Source organism: Euprymna scolopes, chromosome 12 (assembly GCF_053919585.1).
Source record: "Euprymna scolopes isolate OS-2025 chromosome 12, ASM5391958v1, whole genome shotgun sequence".
Lineage (NCBI taxonomy): Eukaryota > Metazoa > Mollusca > Cephalopoda > Sepiida > Sepiolidae > Euprymna > Euprymna scolopes.
The window spans coordinates 79,573,232-79,596,370 of NC_136493.1; the positions used below are offsets into that span (position 1 = coordinate 79,573,232).

The 23,139-nt window shown below is 36.3% G+C and overlaps 1 protein-coding gene across 1 annotated transcript; it reads left to right on the top strand.

Moving 5' to 3' along the window:
• Window positions 1-11,916: 11,916 nt before the first annotated feature.
• LOC145291362 (ATP-dependent translocase ABCB1-like) lies at window positions 11,917-19,224 on the top strand. The gene is made up of 3 exons (XM_080137136.1): window positions 11,917-12,033; window positions 14,170-14,315; window positions 19,091-19,224. Exons 2-3 carry the CDS (start codon window positions 14,227-14,229, stop codon window positions 19,185-19,187), a joined length of 186 nt encoding a protein of 61 aa, XP_079993262.1. The 5' UTR covers window positions 11,917-12,033; window positions 14,170-14,226; the 3' UTR covers window positions 19,188-19,224.
• The last annotated feature ends 3,915 nt before the right edge of the window (window positions 19,225-23,139 follow it).

Consider the following 23,139-nt stretch of genomic DNA (forward strand, 5'->3'; position numbering starts at 1 on the left):
CCAGGAAGTTTGTTATTTTTATGTTAGCTGATATGTCCGCTTTTAGGCCTAATTTTTTCATTTCTTTGTATGATTTTCTTAAAGTTTTCTCCCTTGACTTTGTTGGAGTTTTTTATTATAGCTAGTCCGTCATCTAATAAGTAACAATAACCAATGGATAAAAAATAAAATGAAAAATTCATTCGATTTGACGATGGGTGCCAGAGACTCTGCAGAGGCATCAGATCTTGTGGGATTATTCATTCTATATACCCTCACAAGCATATTCGATACTACGGATATCGGCCTATATATATATATATATATATATATATATATATATATATATAGTCAGGTAGGAGGTGGTTGGAAGGGTCCAGTGTGGAGTTTGAGGTTGCTTATGCCATTTTTTATATTTATTTTTATTTCTTTCCCCCCATTTTTTTTTCTTTGTTGGGGGGGGGGCGAGTCGAAGGGTTACTTAAACGAAACGAAATCACCTTGGATTCCAGGTTTTAAAACAAACTCTAACAGTCAGCCGTAAGCGTTCTTCATGGTGAAACGATTACTCGATTTAATATTGTATTTACTGTATTTTTCCTTCTATGTTTGCAGGGATTTTTTTACGTTACATACGTAATTATACGGTTACAAAATACTTTTTTGCAGAAAACAAACCAAGAATAAAAAAATAACTAAAATCTATTAAACATATTTTCATTATACACGGTCAGTTTTCTGGTTTTATTTATTTATTTTTCATTTGTATTTTTTCCAGTTTGTTTTGTTTGATTTTAGTGCAGAAAACAACCCAACATTAAAAAAATATATAATAAACCTATTTGCATTTTACACGGTAGGTTTTCAAGGGTTTTCTCCCCCCCCATTTGTATTCTTTCCAGTTCGTTTTTTTTTTTTTTTTTTTTTCTGTAGTCTGCGGCTGACACCGACGATTGCCGGTCAATGCTTGACAGGAATTCACGCGAATTCGGGTCCAATTATGCAGGACTACTTTCGTTTTTTTCCTTTCCCCCCTTTTTCTTGGGCCCTAAACACATACGAATGATTTTTTTTAACACCTTTCTTACATTTTTTTTAAATTTTTTTTTCCAACAGTTTTTGCCATTAATTCTTTCAGTTTTACGCGCATACAACAGGCAGATAAAAGTAACATTAAACATATTTGGGTCCTTTGGCTTGGCAGGGGGGGGGGGAGGAAAATAAACTTTAATTTTTTTTTTCGCCAGATTGAACACTAACAGAACAAATTCAACATAAATCATTACCGGTTTATTTCGTTTACAAAATAAAGTCCGCTGTTTGCATTTACAGAAAATTTACTCCCGTCATATATTCGCTAAACCAGGGGGGGGGGACATCTGTAAATATAAAAGCGAAAATGTGTGTGTGTGTTCGCTTCTTCTTGTGTATGTCTGCAAATGATTTGGCTTGCAGCGCAAAACTAGGTCAGACTTCCTCACACCTGTTCATTTCGCTTCATAAACCTTCATATAACGCCTATAGTAGTTACTCTCCCTCGTGGCCCAGATGGTTAGGTGACTGGCTTTTTTCCCTTTCGTTTCCACCTTCGCGTCAAGGCTTGGGGGTTCAGTCCAACCTTCTGACCAAAACTTTTTTCTTTTACACCTATTTTTAACACGCACATACCTCCAAACACCCGGACAACGCCGGGTACCCCCCTCCTAGTATAAAATATATTCGAAGTTGTGTGTGCTAGTGTACACACATGTGAAAGTTGAAATTTAGATTTAACCGGTATCCAAATTATTTTCATTTATGATAGCTTTTGTTAGGTGGGGAGAAATGATAACCTTTTATTTGATATATTGTATTGGAATGGGAAATATTCTGTATTCGTTTTTATAAGATTGCGTTTTCAATGTCAACGTGATGAGAAAATGGCGTTGAGCGTGTTATGTTTTTTTTTTTTTTTGTCTTTCTTGTATTCATAAAGTCTTCTGTTCAGATTTCGTCAAGTTTTGCTAATGTAGATTTTATCGCAAGACAGACTAGAGTATACCCCAACCTTGACTTCAGTTGTGGTGTCCGATTTTGATTTCCGGACAATATCCATAATTGTAGATGAGGTCACTTGGGAAATTTTTATGTGTATCTTAGTCCATCTCGTGCAGATTGATTATTAGGTAAGGTTGAAACTAGTTTTTTTCTCTTTTTTTTTTTTTCTTTTTTTTTTCTCTCTCTCCCTCTCTAATTGATATTAGAAGCCTACTTTTCTATTGCTATCTAATTGCTTCCCCACTAGAGTAATGACTGTCGTTTTTAATGTGGGGGCACCCCTCCCCCAAAAAAGGGGCACTCAGGAAGTAGGCAAAAATGAAAATTGCCTTAGTATATTAGGGTTTCCCTAGATTGACGGACAAATGAAATTGAGTAACAGATACTCCACTTGGATCTTAGCCCGAAGGCCAAATCCTACTTCGTTTATTTAAAAATTATTAAAACGAACTTAATATACTCAATTAACATTCATGTAGTCGCTCGCATATCCATGACCAATTTGGATATTCCTTTGATAAATGAGCGTTAATAATTAATCGTACCTTATTAAATAATTGGTTTTAACTATTATGCTGAATTTATGAATAGTTTTTATACTCTGCACAATTGCAAAGAATTTACAATGAAAACGTTGTAGCACTCTGTGTGTGTGTGTGTATGCACGCACGAACGAACTTGTCGGTGTGTATGCGAAAAGTCCTCTTCTCTGAATATTTAGCCTGCAGAATTGAAATTTGATATGTAGAGTATTTGGACCTGTGGCACTTTCTATTTGGTTTTTAGTCTGTAAAATAGCTAAGGGGTCATTTTTTAAAAATTCATTAGCCTGGCGTAAGTCAACGCTATCAGCCCCCATCCCACCCCACCCCGAGCATGCATTAAGTTATAGGTTAAACGTTATTTTAGCAAGTTTTGTATACGTATGAGTTTAGGTCCTACGCTAACAGATAAGGCTGGAGAGCTATGTTTTTGTTTGTTTTGCTTCTAGCTGATGGTACAGAAGTTATTTTCTTAAACTTTGAAAATCACTATACATTAGGTACGTACTATATAATAGTCGATAGTTATGGCGCTATAATAAATACGAAATCTGCATGAATTAAAATATATTTACGCATATTTTACGGCCTGCTCATTTCTGCTAAATTCAGATTAATTTGGGAGCTTTTTTTTTTTTCAATTTTGAGTAAATATGAGCTTTTCTTTTTGATTTTGTGAAATATGGATGAAGGCGTGTTCAATGTATTTGAATTCCTTTATAAATGTTGATTTCTATACATTCTCAGTACCCCGAGGTAAAATCAGATTACATTCTTCACTCTAGTGTTGTGATGCGGCTAGAAATGAATATAATCATTTTCATTAGACTTGCATCTTTATAAATTGTTCTTTATTACTTGAATTTCAATATGGAATTATTTTCTATTTTGAAAGTATATTTAATGATACGTTTATTTTTAGTTTATTAGCAATGCTTTCTATTTTAGAGATTTTTGTTACTTAGGAGTCATCACTTATCAAGGCCCGAAGGTCAATCGAGGATAAAGGTTAATGAATGTAAGGTGATAGTGCAGTAATCGTTAATAGTTAGTGTAAATCAAGTAGGACTTGATTGTTTAAGGGAACAGTTAAAAAAGAGCTTGTTCACGATGGATTTGAAGGCTACCATGTTGTATTCAACCGGGAAGCAGACCCGCGGAACGGTCTTTTACAGGCGGGCAATCTTGGGAAAGAAGCGTTGTTCATGGAATCTGCATTTAGATTTTTAGACAGTTAGAACGGGGGGGGGGTTGGATAGTGGTTGTAGCTTTTTTTTTTTTTAATTTAGCGAAGGGAACGATAGATTGAGCACTTGCTATGAAAATGATAGACGGATCCGCAACGTCTGTGGGGAAAGAGGTTGCAAAGAAGAGAAACGGACATCATCTACTAGGTTTCAAAGCCGACCTTGCCCTCTATCAAGGCTGAAAAGGGTGTGCCGAGCAGCTCCTGCCCAGATGTAGCAGCCGTACTCCATTTTATGGCGTACCTGGCTCTTACACGGCAGATCGCATTGAGATACCTACTGGATCGCTAGTGATCCAAGCATTTTTCCACAGATCTTGGCAACAGACATGATGTACATGTTCCATTTCAGATCAGGATTGAAGGTCAGTCTCGGAAGCTTGTCAAGACCTGAGCTTCTCCAAGACGAGAGCCATTCATTTCAATTGGGGGTTAGAGCGATTTTGAAAGTTTCGAAGCTTAGTTTTCGATGCATTAAAATTAACTAGTCAACTTTTTCTTCATTGCACCACATGCGCAAGATCAGAAAAATCTTGGTCACTGCTGGCCTTTTGAAGTTTTGCAATGGATTTTGGTGTCTTTGCATAAATGTCTAAGAATGATCTAAGAATGTGATTTGGGAGATAATGGATCAGGAAGAGTTGGGCCCAGTATGGAACCTTGAGGGAAACCAATGTTAAATAGTTTTTGATTTCTGCCCATCAACGACTACTTAAACCTATCAGAAAAAGGATTTAAGAGAGGACATTTCAAGCTATTCCATAGCTGACGATCTTGTGGAGAAGACCTTTATGCCATCCTCTATCAAAAGCCTTTGTTATGTCAAGAGCTATTACTCTAGAAACAAAGCACCTGTAGAGATTCACTAATATTGTGATAACTACATCAGCTGTAGATCTCGTAGAATGGAAAATATATTGCATGTTACTGAGCCGGTTAATTTTACTGAGGTGACTGTTTATCACAGATTCCAGCAACTTATAATGCACAGGAGACTGATTGGTCTTTACTAAGGGAGATGACTGATCTCTAGATTTTTTTTTTTAAATACGGGGCAAGAGAAAACCCAGGTGTCGTCTAAACGTACCCCCCTTTTTTTTTTTTTTTTTTTTTTTTTAGGTAGTCTGTATTTGAGGGAGCAGGGGGGGGGGTCCAGTTTTCATAAATTCTAATACTAGCCAAAATTCCATTAAACGGAGTTACTCATGGGTGAGCAAAATATCTGCTTGTAATAGAATGTATCGAAAGTAAAGTAATCAATATAATTATGATGTTGAAAATGGTAAGTTAATGCTAATTTTGTCTTTTAAAGTAGGTTAAGGCATTTATCAGTATATTTGTATGCAGGGATTCTACATAAAGGCTGTTCATGGTTTTATTAGTCAGGTTAACGTCTTTCCTTTTGAGTAGATCTTCGTAATTTTTTTATGGGATAGGCTGATTGTACTTAGTAACAGTTAGCAAATGCCATTGCAAAAATACTATTTTGTGAGTAGCACTGCCTATGCCCGAAATAATGGGCATATTGGAATATTTTTTAGTTTTGGTTATGTCATATACAGTCAGAATTATGTAGTAATATTCTGTTGACAGTTTTAATTTGACCTAAATCTATTTTGTACTAGCATTTCAGCCCGGCGTTGCCCAGGTGTTTGGAGGTGTATGTTGAGCCAAAAGAAAAAACAATTTTTTTTTTTTAAACTTAAACGAGGCAATGAAATCGCAGGTATGTCCTGTGTTTTCACACGACGGAACGTATTTGCATTGTGCGGAAAGTTGGTTGGACACCTTCCTGTGGATGGGTGGTTTCATATTGCAGTGGCATTCATCAAACGGAGAGCCTCTGACGTCACCACCGGATGGGATGACAAAATTTATGACGCCCCCTCTCAATACCATGGTCAGACACTCTTACCAGACGGGCTAGTGCAAACCAAAGCAACGAGTGAGATGCTCATCCGTCGGCGGCTCAACACAATCATTAGCCTGTGAACGAATATGCACTATCAATGGAGGTGTCCGTGGTCAGATCCAGCATAAACAAGGCAGATTGTTTAACAAGGGTACCTCAAAGATGGCTTGATGCCATAAAAAGAACTGTTGAACCTACACAACCTCCCTGTGCTGCATCTATGATCCCTGGTCAATCTAATCGGATTAAGGAAATCCACCAACAAAGTGGGCATCCTGGAGTCAAGCGGACCCTATATTTCGCTAAGTTGGTTGAACCAGGAGTGTAAAGGGCAGATGTCCTGGAAGTGGTCAAAAACTGCGTGGAATGCCAGTCCATTGACCCGACACCCGTTCACTAAAAGTTGAAAGTTAGGAGCCACTGGAGCCGGCTAGCGATAGACATTACTCACCACAATGGCAAGGATTTCCTGACTCCTTGATTGCAGTCTAAGGTTTGCCATATGGCGTATGCTGCATCGACAAGATACAGTCACTATTGTCCATCAATTAAACAATATTTTCCTTGAACGTGGACCTCCAACAGAGATATTGCTTGACAATGGTGCTCCATTTACCAGTGAGCAGTTTAGGAAGTTTACTGACAGCTGGGAGTACATCTGAGGTTTCGATGCACCCATGTACCTAATAGAAATGGGATCATTGAATGAAATCCTCGAACCGTCAAAACAATCGTGACTAGATCAGGCTGCACAGTGTTTGAGGCAGTTTATTTGTACAATGTTACCCCAAAAGATATTTCACCCTCTACGACGCTGGCTGATACATTGCATGGGTATCACGTTGGGGTGAAGGGCATAGACGAACCCGATGCCTTGACTGGAAGTAGCCGGAGAGAGTGAAGAGGGGATGTTGCGTGGATCAAAATCCCGTGAGGTAAGTGCACGACAAGGTATGGAGTTGGGCGAGTCACTGAAATAATCAGTCCACAAGCAGTGCGGGTCGACGGCATGCCCCGTCATGTTAAAGACACAGTTAGTAATACAACCATCACTAGACGACTAGAGCGAATCTGTCAGAATCTAGCGAGGCATCGCTCTGGGTTGCATCATCAGACAGTGACTCAGATCAGTAGCCTCCCAGAAGAGACAGATGCTCGATCCTCAGACCGCAGACGAAAGTACAAGTGAAGATGAGGAGTGTGTCCCCCCCCCTCGAAGAAGCACCCGGCAGAGACTATCACTCCCTTGCCATCATGAGATCGGGGGGAGTGTGGGGAAAATGGCTTACCGTACAAATGTCCTCATGTCTCTGTCCTGTGAATCATATGCATCGAAAAAGAGTCCATCATGGCGGCCGTGACGTTTTGTAGTGAACGAAGTCTTGAGATCACGTGCACGTGCCTTTATAAAAAAAAAAAAAGGTCACTTGTTGGTGGGAAAGGATCGAGAAATCATTTGACGTTTGAGAAGCGGCAAAATCAGTTGGGAGAATTTGTGTGAGCAGTGATTTTTGCCTGTTGATCGACTGCATTATTTAAATGGATATTTTATTCGATAGGTGTTGAGTTGGTATTAACTCGCGTAACGTAAGTTATGAAAAATTTATTAAAGAAAATGCCAGCTTATTTTCACATCTACATGTTACTTTTAGAAGATCGCATGTATTTCCATTGGTTAAATAGTTTGAGTTAACATTTTGCCATAAAAACTTCCTTACTTTTGAGAATGGGGAAGCAGAGAACGAGGGCAAGCAATTAGAGCCATTTTGTTTCTTGGCGTTCGTAGGAATTCTTTCACGATTAAATTGCTACACGTCCATGTTGCAAAATATTGCCGCTTCTGAGTGACATTTTTGTTAGGCGACTTAATCTTCTGGCTATACACGGAAAGCACGAATACGATTCCTTTTATATAAGCTTTTGAAATGGCTGATCGGCTCAATGTCTAATTAGTCGGATTCTCAAGAGTCGGATAATCAAAATTAGGTATTTGATCCAATCCATACCAAACATTTAAGTAAAACCGGTAACGAATCATTGAGATGTCGCGCCTCTACTACTACATGTAAGAGTCGCTGTTCTTGGGAGTATAACGCCGACCGTGGAAATCCTTAGTGAATATGAAAATACGCTAATTTTGGATTTATTGGTCCGTAAAACAATGAATTGCACTTGATATTTGAATTAGTATCGTGAAAAGCATGTCTTCATTTCCAGTAATACTATGGCGCTGCTACTGAGATTTGGGACTACAACGGTCTTGGGAAACTCTATCTTGTATCACTGGCAACTGTAGATTTATCTGCTTGGACTACCAATTAAATCTGAAATTGAATATCTCTTCAACTTCAAATAATAACTTAGTGACTAAAAGGAATCTTATAGTCACTGTATGTTCATTTTTTATTACTACACTGGCATTATTTATAAACTTTATGGAACTCGTGCAAACATTTTAGTAACAATGTCTTTATGTTACTGAAAAGTTCGAAGTTCAATTTATCATAATCTAATATATAGTGTAATTTTTCTAGATTTTGAATTTCTCGTTGATGTGCAATTAATCTGATAAATCGGTATTTGATTCTGGCTAGCTACTTTCTCAAAAATGTATTCCGTCAGTTTCTTTCACGTAATTGTTCCTGCTCGGAATTTGAACATGGAACCATTTGAGGATTAATCTTCCAGTTTTTTTTTATTTTCCAAATGAGAATACAATGTTCTGCAATTCTAATAACTTCTTACAAAAACCATTACATCTGTTTATAATGCATATTAAAGGATTTGTTTGTTGCACTTATTTGTATAATGCCATAATGAGTAAATTTTAAGCTACCCCGTCTTTCATTCCGATGCCTGGGGATACGTGAAGTGGAAGTCCACCAAAATTCAGATGAATGTGTATTCATCAGAAAACAATTGGAAGTTTTGTTTTTTTTAAATGGGATTTGACAAATGTTAATATAAGGAATGGAAATATTTAAAGCTCTCAACGCAGAATAAAACTTATTGTATTGTTTATAGGTATCCTTCCTCAAAAAATATGTGAATTCCAAGCACACATGGGGAATCCGTTTATACACCATAGTTGATACAAAAATATATATAGATATAGAAAGATAATTCCTTCGCTTGATATTGAAATGTTTTCCTGCAAAACCAATGTCTTTCACTGATACATTCATTTCTTATTCCTAAACATTTTTCATACATAATATTGCATATTAAAAAGCTATTGACATCTTAGTTATTGGTTTTATCTTATAACCAGAATATTTGTTCAGTTGCACGAATTTAATATCTGAAAGCAGATAGTGTAATTGTCTAAAATACACATTCTTAAACGGAATTATGCAACGAGATGTTTGCTTAAATTACATTTAAATTTCTCCATGTTAGTACCGTCGAGGAAACGGTCAGGAAATTCCGAAGGCAAGTAAGAAGCATATTTAGTCTTATGAGAATCGCGTACATGTTTATCGCCTGTACATAACCTTGAGTTTTATTAATCGAATTTAACTTTTAATAATAAATATTAGCTTATGTAAATTTGAAAGCCTGCCGGTTTTTTCATTTTGATTGGGCTTAGAGACGATTCGTATTCAACTATACAAACACAGCTAAATTTTCTATATAAAACTGATTCCTCTTGTTTTAGTCACCAGAATACCTTAGTTAATATAAGTAAATCTACTTCGTCAGACTTGTACGCTAAATTCTAGTTTTAATCTGTTAAAAAAAACACTTATCGATTTCTTTAATATTTACTTTTCGTTGTGCCAAATGGTCAAAGTACGTCATTTTCTAATAAGATTAAAAATACATTTTTAAACGATGAAACTAAAATTGTACATTCTTTTCCAATCTGGATGTGCCAACTTAGTTTTTTCCCCTCCGTTTCACACACACACACACACACACACACACACACACACACACACACAAAAATCACTTAAGGATGTTGACAACTTTCACGTGGTTTCTGATGTCTGTATAAAAATTTCTAACTAGAAAGATATATGGAATACGAATGCTAATAGTAATCATATCCGATTAATGCGAAATGAATTATGGTCAACTGCGACATCAGATGAAATTTAAACTTTTCTTTCCTTGTATCCTCGAACCCATTTTTATGTGTGGAGTGATAACGTATGCACGAACATGACATTATCTTATTATATTGGAATTAATTTTGAATCTATTCTCGGCTATTTAGTTTTGATGTGTGGTTGGTAAAATTGGGTGTGTCGAGTCATCTGAAATAGAATATTGAACAAGAATAATCTTCCATAAATCTTACTAACATCTCCACAACTAAATAGGCATAAACTTTTAATCAAAAGAACACTGAAACAGAACTGTTTGGTAGGTTGGCTTTTGTCGATAAACTCGTGTTGTATCCTGGAGTTTCATTCTAGCAGGTTACTAAATGACGAGAACAGGATAGCACGACCTAATCTATAGACAAGATGGGAACCGATTTGAATCATTTTAACGTGCGCAGGCGCATTCTAACTCTGTTATAAAACTATGCATAAGTATTACATAGCGAGTGATGATCTATATGGAAGATGCTTCGTACATTTATGTCCAGAGATCCTTTGTCTTCCTGCTGCTGGGCGCTGTGATGAATGTCCATCACAATGAAACGATTGAGACATACCTGATTTTTCTTTGTGAACCACAGGACAACGACTTTATATTTTATAAATATAAATTTATTTCGGATGTTTCGGTATCTTCAGTCTGCCTTACGTGTCCACATGCCTATTTCACCTAGCTTCACTTCGCATGCTTTCGGAGCAAGTCTGCACACCTTGGTGACAAAATCCAAACTCTCGGCTCTAATCTTTTTGATCCAGTGACCTAACCGATTAAAGGACAAGTCTCCTTAACGTGATCTTTGGTCACCTAGCTAATGTGGCGTTACCAATGTTACTTAGTTATTTTGGATTGCTGAATTATGTTTATAGCTAACTACAGCTAAAGCTATAAACATCACTTAACTATTTGCATAATTAACTTTCAGTTAAACTTATTTGACCAAAACAATATTTCTATTTTAAGCCTAGTAAGATCACTGGTGTTGTCCATTTATCGATATATAGATAATTAACACTTTTAACCATGCTATTATCTAACAGTGTGTGCTGAAAGCCAGGCCACAACTTCATCTAACGCATAATGCTATGCATACAAAATAAGTCGCTCATGAAACTGCTAGTTACTTTAATTTGGTTCTGATTCCGAGCTTTAGATTTCTATTTTCGAACGAACTCGCTGGAAGTTGTCATGGTAACATTTTAGATGGCGTCGTAATCCATTGCAAAAATTATATTCTATCCCTCTTTGTTGCTATGCGGGGCTGGTTGCGAATTAACTAGTTGCTGAATGGTTTACCAGTTGCTGAATGGTAAAAACCCTACAAGTATTGAATATAATTTTGCAAGTTTTTTATCGTGTCTGAGACCTGTGGTAAATACATCAGCCTAGATATGGTTACAATACTCAATACGTGGGCAAATTGCGACTTTGTAAAGATATAGGATACTCTTTGGTGCGAGTAATTTTCTACCATGGTAAAGGGGCACACTTTCTTCAATGTATTTGTCCCAACTCATGATATCTGAATGTAAGACCGAGGAGTTTGAAAGATGGACTCTTGTGATGTTATTTGTCATAACAATCGTTGGTTGAGAAGGTTGTTTTGTAATTGTTAAAAGAAGCTTAGTAGCATAAAATATTACTATCCATTTATGACACTATTCCACTAGACTGAAGGTCGTTTTCTAGTTTCTACAATTGCCTTAGATGTGTACATTCGGCTTTTTTGTGCTTTTATAAAATGTCATCAGCAAATATACCCCTCTCAGACTTTTATTTCTGATAAAATAGTGTCAAAGGGCAGGATGACGCCATATTTAAACTGATTGTCTCAATTTTTCTGCTAATGTTTTGATATGCCATAAAAAACTTATCTGCATAATTATTTTTTAAACGTAATTTTGAGGCAGAACCTGATTAAAATTAATGCTCTCTATATTTTTTCAGTGCCATTGTCCAAAATCGGTCTGCATTAAATCTGCATAATTGTTTGGCTTAAAATTTATGGGAGTCGCGACTCCCGCTTTGCAAAAGTCTGCCGCTAATGCATTTTAAGTAATTCGGTTGAAATACAATTGCAGTAATTTATTTTTTCAGTGCCATTGCAAGAAAATGGGCACGTTGCTGTTCAAATTAAACCGACAGACGAAGAAAAGAATAAGAAAAAGGAGAAAACGGAAGAAGTGCCTAAAGTTGGTGTATTCGAATTGGTAAGCAATGCTTTAGATCCTAACTTTCCACTTTTTACGTCTATTTTGTGTTAGTATTATATATATTGGTAATTTCTTTTTTTTTACATAGGCATCACCACTTATCAAGGCCCAGAGACCACTCGAGGATAAGGGTTAAGAGTGTACAGTAGTTAATTGGACAAGATAGTAATCGGTAGTAATGGAAATTTGGTAAATTTGTTGACTTAAGTGGGACGGCTCATCAAGAACTTACGTTGGACTTGCTGACAGATTGTAGTCAGCAAGAAAATGGAAGACAGTTCTACAGAAAGAAGCTTTGTTCATGGAATCTACATGTAGGTTTAGGTGCAGATAAAGAGCGGGGGGAAATTATTGATAGTGTTTTAGTTAGACGAGTGTTTCTTGTGAAAGTTTGGCGAGGGGGACTATAGATTGAAGTTCAGTCGAGCACTTGCCATGAAATAACGATAAAGCAGACAAGCAAACTCGCAACATTTCTTCTGTGAGATAGAGGTTGCAGGGACATCAACGAGGCTACAAAGTCTATTTTGAACTCTACAAATCCTTTCTAGCTGCTCCTGCCCAGATGTGGCAACAGTAATCCATCCTTGGACGTACCTGGCTCTTATATAGAGAATGTCATCAGCAGTAATCTATCTACTGGATCGATAGGATCTCACCATTTTTCCAGCGGCCTTCGCAACAGTTGATGTACGTGTTCCATTCCAGATCAGGAGTAAAGTTCAAGCCCAGAAGCTTGTCAAAACATGAAGTCTCCCCAAGACGAGAGCCATTCATTTCTGTTTATGCCAGATGGGGATCGGTGTTGATGTAAAGATAAAAGATTGGTTTTAGATGCATTAAAAGTAACCAGCCACTCCTTTCCCCATTGTACTACGTGCTCAAGATCAGAGGAGAGAATTGGAGAATTTGGTCGTTTAGTCTTCTATGTGCTACCATAAATGGTAGTGTCATCAGCATAAATGTCTACAAATGATGTAAGGATGTGATTTGGAAGATCATTAATGTAGATCAGAAAGAGTTGGGCCCAGGGTGGACCCCTGAGGGACTCCAGCATTAATACTGTAAGCTTCTGATTTTTGCCCATCAACTACTACTCGTATGAACCTATCAGAGAAATGATTTAATAATTAAGACTCTTCCAGCTATACCATAGCTGGAGATCTTGTGAAGTAAACCTTTATGCTATAGCCTATCAAAGGCCTTCGATATGTCGAGCAATTGCCCTAGAAAGGTAGCCTCCGTCGAGATTCATTAATCCTATGAGATATAACTGTAAGCACATCTGCTGTAGATCTAGCAGAACAAAAACCATATTGTGTGCCACTAAGGTTATTTTTGCTGAGACGGTTGATTACTTCTCTATTTTACAGATTTCAGCAACTTACTCACGACGCACAGGAGACTTATTGGCCTGTACTGTACTTTCTTGAAAACTAATAACATGAGTCTGTCGCACGTGAAAATAGACAAACATTCTAAGAATGTTCTTTATTAGTCTTAACCGTTCGCCTCATCCAAAAACTGTTTTTAATCTATTAACGGTCAGAATCTGTTTGAATTTTTGCGAAAGGCTTTTATCTCCTTTGCCTGAAATTAAATATTCGATTTTTTGCAAACTTTAACAGTAGATATTACTTAAATATTCCCAAATTTTAGTTTCTCTGAAATATTTTGCAAATTCGAATAAATCGGATTGACACTAAATTCGATCAATAGTTACTAAACCTGAATTAGCAAAATTCCCTAAATTAAAGACTCTTAATTTAAAATTTTCGACTTCACCTAGAATAAAAAAAACATGTAATGAATTTCGATCAAAATTAGAATAGATTCTAGATACAAGGCTTGAAATCATATCTTGATTTCAAAATTGTGAAAAACTGCTCTGCTCGAGGGAATTAATTTTACGTGTTGGGGTGGCTATTCTAGTTTAAGTATCGATCGAGATTCCTTAACTAAGAGTTACATCTTGCTAATTGCTTCGTTGTTTAACCTAACTTAACGATGGATTGATCGATTTAAAAACAATAGTTTGAGATCCTTTTATTTTGGATGCTTTCTGCATTTTTGTGGTTCGAGATTTGAACATGGATTTTTTTTTGTATTAACTGCTAACTGGTTACATTTCAGTTCCGATATGCCGATAAGATCGATGTCGTCCTCATCGTGGTCGGCACCATTTTTGCGATGGTTCATGGAGCCGGTTTCCCACTTATGATTATTGTGTTTGGAGATATGACCAACAGTTTTGTGAAGCAAGGGGTAATTCTCCTCAAGTAAGTATATATCCAACTTTCTTTACAAAATAAGTACTTTCATTTGTAAATTAAATGAATCGGCGCTCATTATCAACTCTAATAGGAAATTATCTTCCCCTTTTTAAACTGTTCGGTCTGTTAAAATTTAATGTTTCAACGCACATTTAGATAGCCGTTAAAATACGGCTTTTTTTTCACCCTGACTATTGCATATATTTTCCTGCCATAGCCGCTAATATCTTGCTTCTACGTTTAATTTGGTTATTCTTTATTTTAACTTTAAAACCTGTCTGCCTCGATTATTTTGAATCGGCACTTCTCAAACTCCATAATTAAACAACGTAAGGGCTTCTACAATTATTTTCTTTAATTAGCAAACTTATATTAACAAAAAAATATTTTACAACATAAATATTAAAGACTAGTTTAATTTCAAACATTTTGAATTCTAACAGCTGTGGGTAGCTGGATAAAAATCACACGTGCCATGTCATTACATATTTTCAATTCTAACGGCTATGGTTGAGTCGAAAAAAAAAGTCCTTTACAAATGCACAGAATATTCTCAAATGTCTTTTTCAAATCAATCATTCCAATAGTTTTAAAGACGAAACGTTGCATATAGTTTTCTTTTCCTTTTTAATTTTCCATATAATTGTAGCAGTATCTTTGCTTACCAGTGCAATGCATATAAAGTCTGCTAAAGACTAGTTTTATTGCAGTCTACCACAATGTTTGTGAGCAGCCCATATGCGTTAATAGAATGTATTGGATCGGACTACACCGTTCTGTGCTGACAAGATGGGATATTTGTATGTTGATACAGATTCGAGTTGGTCACGGTCCTTGATATGACCTTAAACTATATCAGATAGTGAGGCCCCAGATTGCGGGCTTTGGGAGTGTGGAGCCACTCTTTAATTGCCATTGCTCCCAGGTCCACTCTGACCCGGAGTTGTAGTACCTGTTAGGGTCCCCACTAAGTTAAATAGAAACCGACTTGAAAAAAAAAAAATTAAATTCTTCAAAATAACTGAATTCGGCATTAAATAACCTGAAAAGGGTTGATATGCCATAAAACAACCAACCAATCGAGTTGGTCCTGAAGTAATTCAGTTGCTATTGTTTCACCTTTTGTCTTTAAATAGCAGCTTTATTGCAGCAAGCATTTTAACCCTAACACATTTCTCTAATTTGCCAACATGTCGGAGTGGCCCCCCCCCTTTTTTTTTTCTTAGTCCAATTATGAGCACGTGTCTATTAGTTGGACCTAATTTGCATGTGCAGAGGACAATCAACTTTAAATACTCTATTGATCTCCCTACTTCCACAGCAGGAAGATCTGACCGAAGGGTCAGAAAATGGGATTCTAGAGTCAGTACTCTAGAGGAAGAGCTTGCAAAAAAATGCCTAGGTAACCTCGTCGGTATTTTGCGGTAGACGCCTCATGATTAGTGATACTTTTCTTGAAGGCAAAGCCTGAGGTGGACTTCATAGAGGTACGTTTTTGGTTCTGTGCAATTCTATGAACAGCGAAAAAGTATCTCAACAATGGTCTATACTGTATTGGCTTTGGTGCCGAGAGAAAATTCCAGTTGATTAAATGCACACAATTTATTTTCGTGTGTTAATGTGAAAATATAGATCGTCGTAGTTTCAGCTACAGAAGATTTACATCTCTGCTGCATTCTTGCAGACTATATTCAGCAATAAGGCGAGTGTCATTGATAGAAAGAGATGATTCTAAATGTTTGATACGTTTTTTGTCAACCTATAGATAATAGGTTTGTGTTGAAACTCTTATACGAGACTCTATCAAAGATTGATATATAAAGAACGACCGTAGATATGAAGCTAAATTCAATATTTACTGATCTTTTGCGAAATTACACACTGCACGTTAGCTGCTAATATCACCGGTAAAAAATCCATATTGCTTGTCATAAAGCCTATCTTTATTAGGATAATTCGCAAGCTTATCACGAATTCAATTTACTAACCTAAATTAAGAGATGTAAAAAGAAAATTTCAAGCAGTTTTCTAGGACAGATCTTTTATGCTTGATATCTTAAGAATTTCAGTTCTGCAAATTCTTAAACACAAGAACTTTGATATTGCCAGAACCAGTTATCTTGCTAGCATCAAAGTTCTTGTTTTCGAAACGTCCTGGACAAATAAATTTTGCCCAGAGTTTTTTTTTCTGGTCCTTGGGAAAGTCAGTTGACAAACCATCCATGTACATAAACAATTAAAACTGCCAATTCACATTCTAAAATTCCACTGTACTTATTTTTCATTATTTTTCTTTATGGTTGCTGGTTTTATGGTTTTACAACAAACCTTGACCTGCCGAGGAGAATGACACTTGTACAGGATATCTAAACAACAAGGCCGATAGCCATTAGTCGCGTGCTCTCCTGTAATGAATGAATGCGTGAATGTAGGATTGACATGAAATTCTTAAAGATAAACTAAAATGACCGAAAAATGGGCTGAAATGATTTAAATAAATAAAAAGTAAATGACTTAGAATGACTTTAATGAACTTAAGGATGAATTGAATGACCTTAAGAATGACTTGAATGCTTAAAAAATAACTGGAATCCTTCAAAAACAACTTGAATGATCTGGAGAATGACTTTGAGACTGACTGGTTGTAAAGTGGGTGATCATTTTGTATTAATACAGGAAAGTGATCCCCCCAACTTTATATCACAATAAGTACAGCATGTAGTAAGAACAGATACTACACTTTGATCTTGGCCAAGAAAAGGGTATTTATTTGCTCCCTCACCGAGCAAATTAGGCACAAGGCCGATTTTTAATGTGATGAGTGAAAGGGAAATGAGGACCAACTCCCCGGAGAGTAGGGGAGCTGGATAGTGACAATTGGTATGAAGGGTTGCCCCTACATTGACCAAGGTCTTATATGTGGGATTGCCCCCACATATAGTCTTTGCTTGCAGTATCTGCCGGAACAGATGGTATTTATTTGCTCCCCCACCGAGCAAATTAGGCACAAGGCCAATTTTTAATGTGAGGAGTGAAGGGAGGGGGAAGGGAAAAAGGGGACCAGCTCCCGAGAGGTGGGAAATGGGAGCTGGTTAAAGGTCAGGCATGTGGGATTGCCCCCACATCTGGTCTTAGCTAGTCATAGCTTGCAGCATCTGCCGGAACAGATACTACACTTTTATCTTGGCCAAAAGGCCAAGAAAAGCTTAAAAAGCTAAGAACAGCATGTATTAACAGATCTTTGATCTTAGCCAAAAAGGGCAAGCACAAAAGTGTTACGGACAGACCGACCAACAGAGTGACTTATAAGTCGCTTGCACGCGACTAAAAATGTACTCGCACTTTATTATCCAGACAATACTGCTAATTAATGTTCAATTTGAACACTTGCGAATATGATTCTTTAATTACATTTGTTCTCTGTATTCGAAGCTATTCAATTTCACTTTGTTCATAAAGGTTTTATCGTCATTCGAAGAGTCCAATTTATTTTTGGAACCATGTATTTCTGATGTTGTCAATTTGCAAGGTTTTCTTTTGAATCTTATCTTGCCATAGTTTTCTTTCTAAAAGGTGTATATTTAATTAAACAAGAAATTGCTTTTATTACCTCGATCTTCGTGAGTCCCACAATATATTCAAATTGCAGTTTGCACATTCTGTTGTCTGCAAACTTCAAATTTGACTGGTACTGTGATGTAGCCGAGATGATGTTGATCATAACTAACTGCATTTTTTTTTTTTTTTTTTTTTAATTCATTAAATTTTTTTACGTTGCGTAATTTTCAAAAAATAATTCGGCAGGACATGGAAGATATCGGGGTGGGGGATGAGGTCAAAATGTCTGTTACAATGAAGTGGTACAAGTATAATAACCAGATAAAAAAGATTGAAATATTTCATGTGCAATGATAGTTTACCTGCTCGGGTAACGAAATGATCATACACAGATTCACTAGTTTTCTCTTCATTTCCTCCTCAGAACTGAAAGGAAACTACTCTAAGATATATTAGTTATCAAACTTGCACCGTTCTCGTTGATGAGTTATAACACATAACCTACTTTTTATAGACGAGTCGTTCCAGAAGTAAAGCCTCCTTTTAGCCAAAAATATTCGAAGAGCTATGAAGACGGGAGTGGTACAACTAACTACCTTTTGTGGTCAAAAACTTTTCTACATGGTCACCACGATTTTCGATGCACTTTCGCCAGGAATTTAATGACTGATCTCTCGACGCATATTCATGACATGATAGTCTTGTACCGTCAATATCTGTAACGGATAATTCCTTTCGGTCATGAATGCATCGGTTCAGATATAACCATGTAATTTGCAATCCCCTCTTATCTATTCGCATGCAATAAAAAAAATAAAATAGGAACTACTTTTGGAACACCCCTCGTGTGTGTGTGTGTATATATATTATATATATATTATATATATTATATATATATAATATATATACACACACACACACACACACACACACACACACGTCAAAACATTTTTGCACCAATCTAATATAAATAAAATCTGTTATCGGACTTTTACTGTAGTTTTCGTTGGCGAGTTACAACGAACCATATAGTCGATGGTTACGATCGACATCACCGGCTGAAATGGTTAATCATTGTGGTAAGAGATAAGATTGAATTGTTGTATTAATGGGCGGATTTTCTCTTAGGTTATCCCACTGCAATCTATGTTAGATTGCAATAAATCGTATGAAATATTTTTTTCCAATTAAAAAATATTTAAAGTTGAATTTTCTCTTTCTAGTATGTGCTCACCCAATGTTTCGCAACCTGGAAATTATACCTTGGATATTGTTCCACAAATGGAAGTGTTCGCCTATTATTATATCGGTAAGTTGTAATATATCTAACACCTGATCTTGTCAAGATTGAGAAATAGTAATTCGTCTATATCCATCTTTAATTCTAACTAGTCTATTTATATCTTATTTTATTGGCACGAATATGATTTATTTTGCCATTTTTTTTTTTTTTTTTTTTTTTTTTTTTTTAATAGAAAGGAATTTTTCTGATGCCAAAAACGATTAGTTTCCTTTAAATCATCATTGATGGCAATACTGTTAAAATATTTCATTTCAAGCTACCAATAAAACTAAAATATAGATCTCACCATGAATGCGTTTCCGTTTACGAAAATATATGCACATATTACATGAATTGAGATGATCCAAAAAAAATTTTTTAAATTGGATCTATTGATCCATATTTGGAGGCTTTTAAAAATCTGAATTGGGAATTTAGAACAGAATTGGTAATTGTATTTGAATCGGAAAATATTGGAATAGTCCCATTACTAATAGATATTTGATTCTGACTAACCTATTTCTATTTTTGTTATTAGCACGAATATATTATTTCGCCCACTTTTGTTGTCTGAAAATCCTTATTCCAATTAAGACTGTAAAAATTTGCTTTGCTCTCTTTACCAGAAGCGTGAATTCAACATTCTTCATAAATTTATTTCTCACGATGCTTTATCAGAAGACTATATACAATTTTGATGAATACTTCCACCTACATGTATCTTCATATGACATGTTGCAAGTGTAAATTATTTTTAAGGATCCAAATAAACTTTAACCAGGTTGCCATGACAAAACACTTTATCTGAGAGCTCATTCAAACTCCTTCTGCTTACCATTCATATGCAACATGAATTTGAACAAATACACTGAGGACATTGCCAAGGTTGCTGCAAAGGTGGGCACCCTCTACCATGAATCTCACTTGTATGGAGTATTGTTGCCACAATTGGGCTGGTGCATCTACCACTAGTCTCTTAGACAAGGTCCAAAAAGTCTCAAATCTAATAGGTCTTGCACAATCAACCAAGCTTCAACCTCTGTCCCATCGCCACGATACTGCATCCCTGTGCCTGTTTTACAAGTACTTTAATACGATGTGCTGATGGACTCGTAATACTTGTGCCCCTTGATGTACTTAGTCCAGACTACCCAGACAAGCAACAAAATCACTTCACTGAGGTCCCTTCTGCTTGAATAGTTTTTTTTCTTTGGATTAGTAGACTTTGGAATTCCCTCTTTGTTTCCTGCTTCCTTGACTGTACTAACCTAGACAGACGTAATGTGAACAGATATCTCGCTACTCGACTAGCAGTCCACTGGTCGACACAATTAACAGAAGCGCTATGTCCAAGTGGCAATATGCTGTTTGAAGTGAGAAAGTTTAAAAAAAAAAAAAAAATTTTTTTTAATTCTGAACATTTTTTATTTTTGAAAATGTAATTTTCACCCCCCCCCCCAAAAAAAAGAGTCCCTTTGAAGTAGGGGACCACTATCTGGGACATAAATTGCAGGAATATTATGAAGAGGGGTGGGCAGCAAGATGTCTGCTTACATTACATTTGAACTTCTGCAGGTCAGTACAGATGAGAAAGCAGGATCTCAGAAGGGAGTGCCAAAGTCTAGTAGTACTGAGGGAGAAACTATTGGAATAAAAGGCTTTCTTACACCTAGGATCTCTGTAGGGGTGGGATTTAGCTGCTTGTCAGGTTTATTGGGGGTATTTACGTTGAGGATACAAGTGCTTGTAGTTCGTCAGAGCATTCACCATTTAAAATATTTGTAGAACAGGCAGAGATGCAAAATCTCGTTGATGGGACAGAGGCTGAAACTTAGATGACAGTTCAGGACCTATCATGTTGCCAACTCTTTTGAACCTTGTCCAAGAGCGAGACTAGTAGCAGATGCACCCAAATGTGACAACAGTACTTCATACATGGGCGAATGGTGGTTTTATAGAGGTACAAGATACTTTCAGGCATAAATAACTTTTTAGCATGGTAGAGCCCATCTTCTTCACAGCAGCCTTGGCAATGTTCCAACGCATGTTCCCTATACACGTTAGGCTAAGGAGTTGTAAAGTACTTTCAGCTAATGTTTTAGGCCATTGCTATTGATGGTAGGTTTCTTGTAATTATTGAAGGAAACAAGCTTAGTCTTGGCAGCATTAAATTGACCATCCATTTTTATCCCCATTCCACTAGACTGGAGGCCTTCCTCTAGTGTTTTTTGGCGTTTCCTTAGATACCCATTCATTAGTTCTCCTTATGACTGTTAGAGCATGGTGTCATCAGCAAATATACCCATCTGAGATAATTTTTATCAGGGAGGTCATTTATGAATATTAGGAATAATAAAGGTCCAAGGATAGACCCCTGAGGTACTCCTGCATTTATATAAAATTGTTTAGATGTACAACCGTCGAGGACAACCTGTATTCTTCACTTAAGGATTCAATTACATTATGTATTCTTCCAGTGATACCACAGGATCTGATTTTCTTACAGTGATACCATATAATCTGATTTTGTTTTCATTTTTGTCTTCATAAACTATTTTAGTTCAGCACAAATGAATTGCAATACTCAAAGACTTCAATAAAGTTCACATTTTTTTTTTTTTTGCAGTAAGCATGGCAACCATTTTATTTCTTATCGTAAACGTTGCAGTCAGCTTTTTTTTTCACTTTAAAGCAATTTCTTCAATTTATTAATGGCAACTTTTGATCTATACACTAGCTGTACCTGGCCAAGAGTAATAAGCTAGTTTTATTTCTATTCATTTTTAGACAGAAAAAATAAAATTACCAAATTTCAATAATTATCTATTATCTAAATTTTTACAATAATTCGCAAAGGCAAGACCACTCCATGAAGTGGTCACATGATGTTAATATAAATTCATTGAAATGGTAGTGAAGGCAGTGATAAACAGCAATAACAATTGCAATTCCCTATATGGACATCAAGAAGTGCTGCAGCGACTACCATCCAGCAAGTTTTGCTACTGTCACGGGCCTCAAATACCAATATCCTTATACTTGCATTGGTGAAATGAACCTATTGAAGATGACAACGAGGCTCTTCCAGCACCAAAAAGATCTCCTGGCAGGTTTTGAACTTCCCTGAAAATAGTCGGTAACGCTGAACCGGGCCCAATCGAATATCACCGAAACACGGGACAACTTGCAAAAATGGAGCTATGTACAGGATGCTGTGTCCATGCAAACCACTGCACATATTCTCATGAACTGTGATATAAAGAATACATTAACAATATGGATCAACGGTTGGTAAAATGATCGTTATTAAAAGAAAATGTTTTTTCTTTTAGGAAAGAATGCATTAATGACAACTTGAATCCGACTGACTTTTTTTTCTCTTATAGACATAGGTATTCGTATAATTTTATTATATAGAATTAGGTTCTGGGTTGCATCATAAATTACTAGGACTGTTCATTATTTGTGGTCCCTGAATTTGTGGAGACCAACATTGATTATGAATTCTTTATAAGTTATGTTGTATCGAAAGAAAATGAAATATGTGAGCATGCATATGAAATTAGATAAATATTGAGAAAATGGAAGTCACCAAATAGTAACTTCTAACTAAAACAGTTTTATAAATGAAAAATAAAGAAAAACGGAACTGTACATTTTTCCACAAGAAAAAAAGTTATTTTCAGTAAATGTTCATTTTATGTTTGAAGAAGTTCATGTTCTGTTGATGAGGTCTTATAGGAATTTTCAAGTTTGCACTCCATTCTAGAGTTCTCGCATCTTTTGCTTGTTGACTAACTTGCTATTTTAAAAGCTTTTTATTTTATTTTATTCGAATAATTGGAGCCTTTGGTATACCATCTTTATCTAACAGCATTACTCTGGGTTTACCATGTTTCTGAATGTATAACAATTAGTAATTCGTTTGCCCTCTTGACTCTTGCTAATATGTAGAAATCTGCGCTCGCCGTCTCTGTACCAGGCACGAAA

Coding starts and splice junctions, on each gene's coding strand:
- LOC145291362 (XM_080137136.1), top strand. CDS start 14,227: ATGGTTCATGGAGCCGGTTTCCCACTTATGATTATTGTGTTTGGAGAT. Junction 14,316..19,090: donor CAAGGGGTAATTCTCCTCAA/GTAAGTATATAT, acceptor TTCTCTTTCTAG/TATGTGCTCACCCAATGTTT.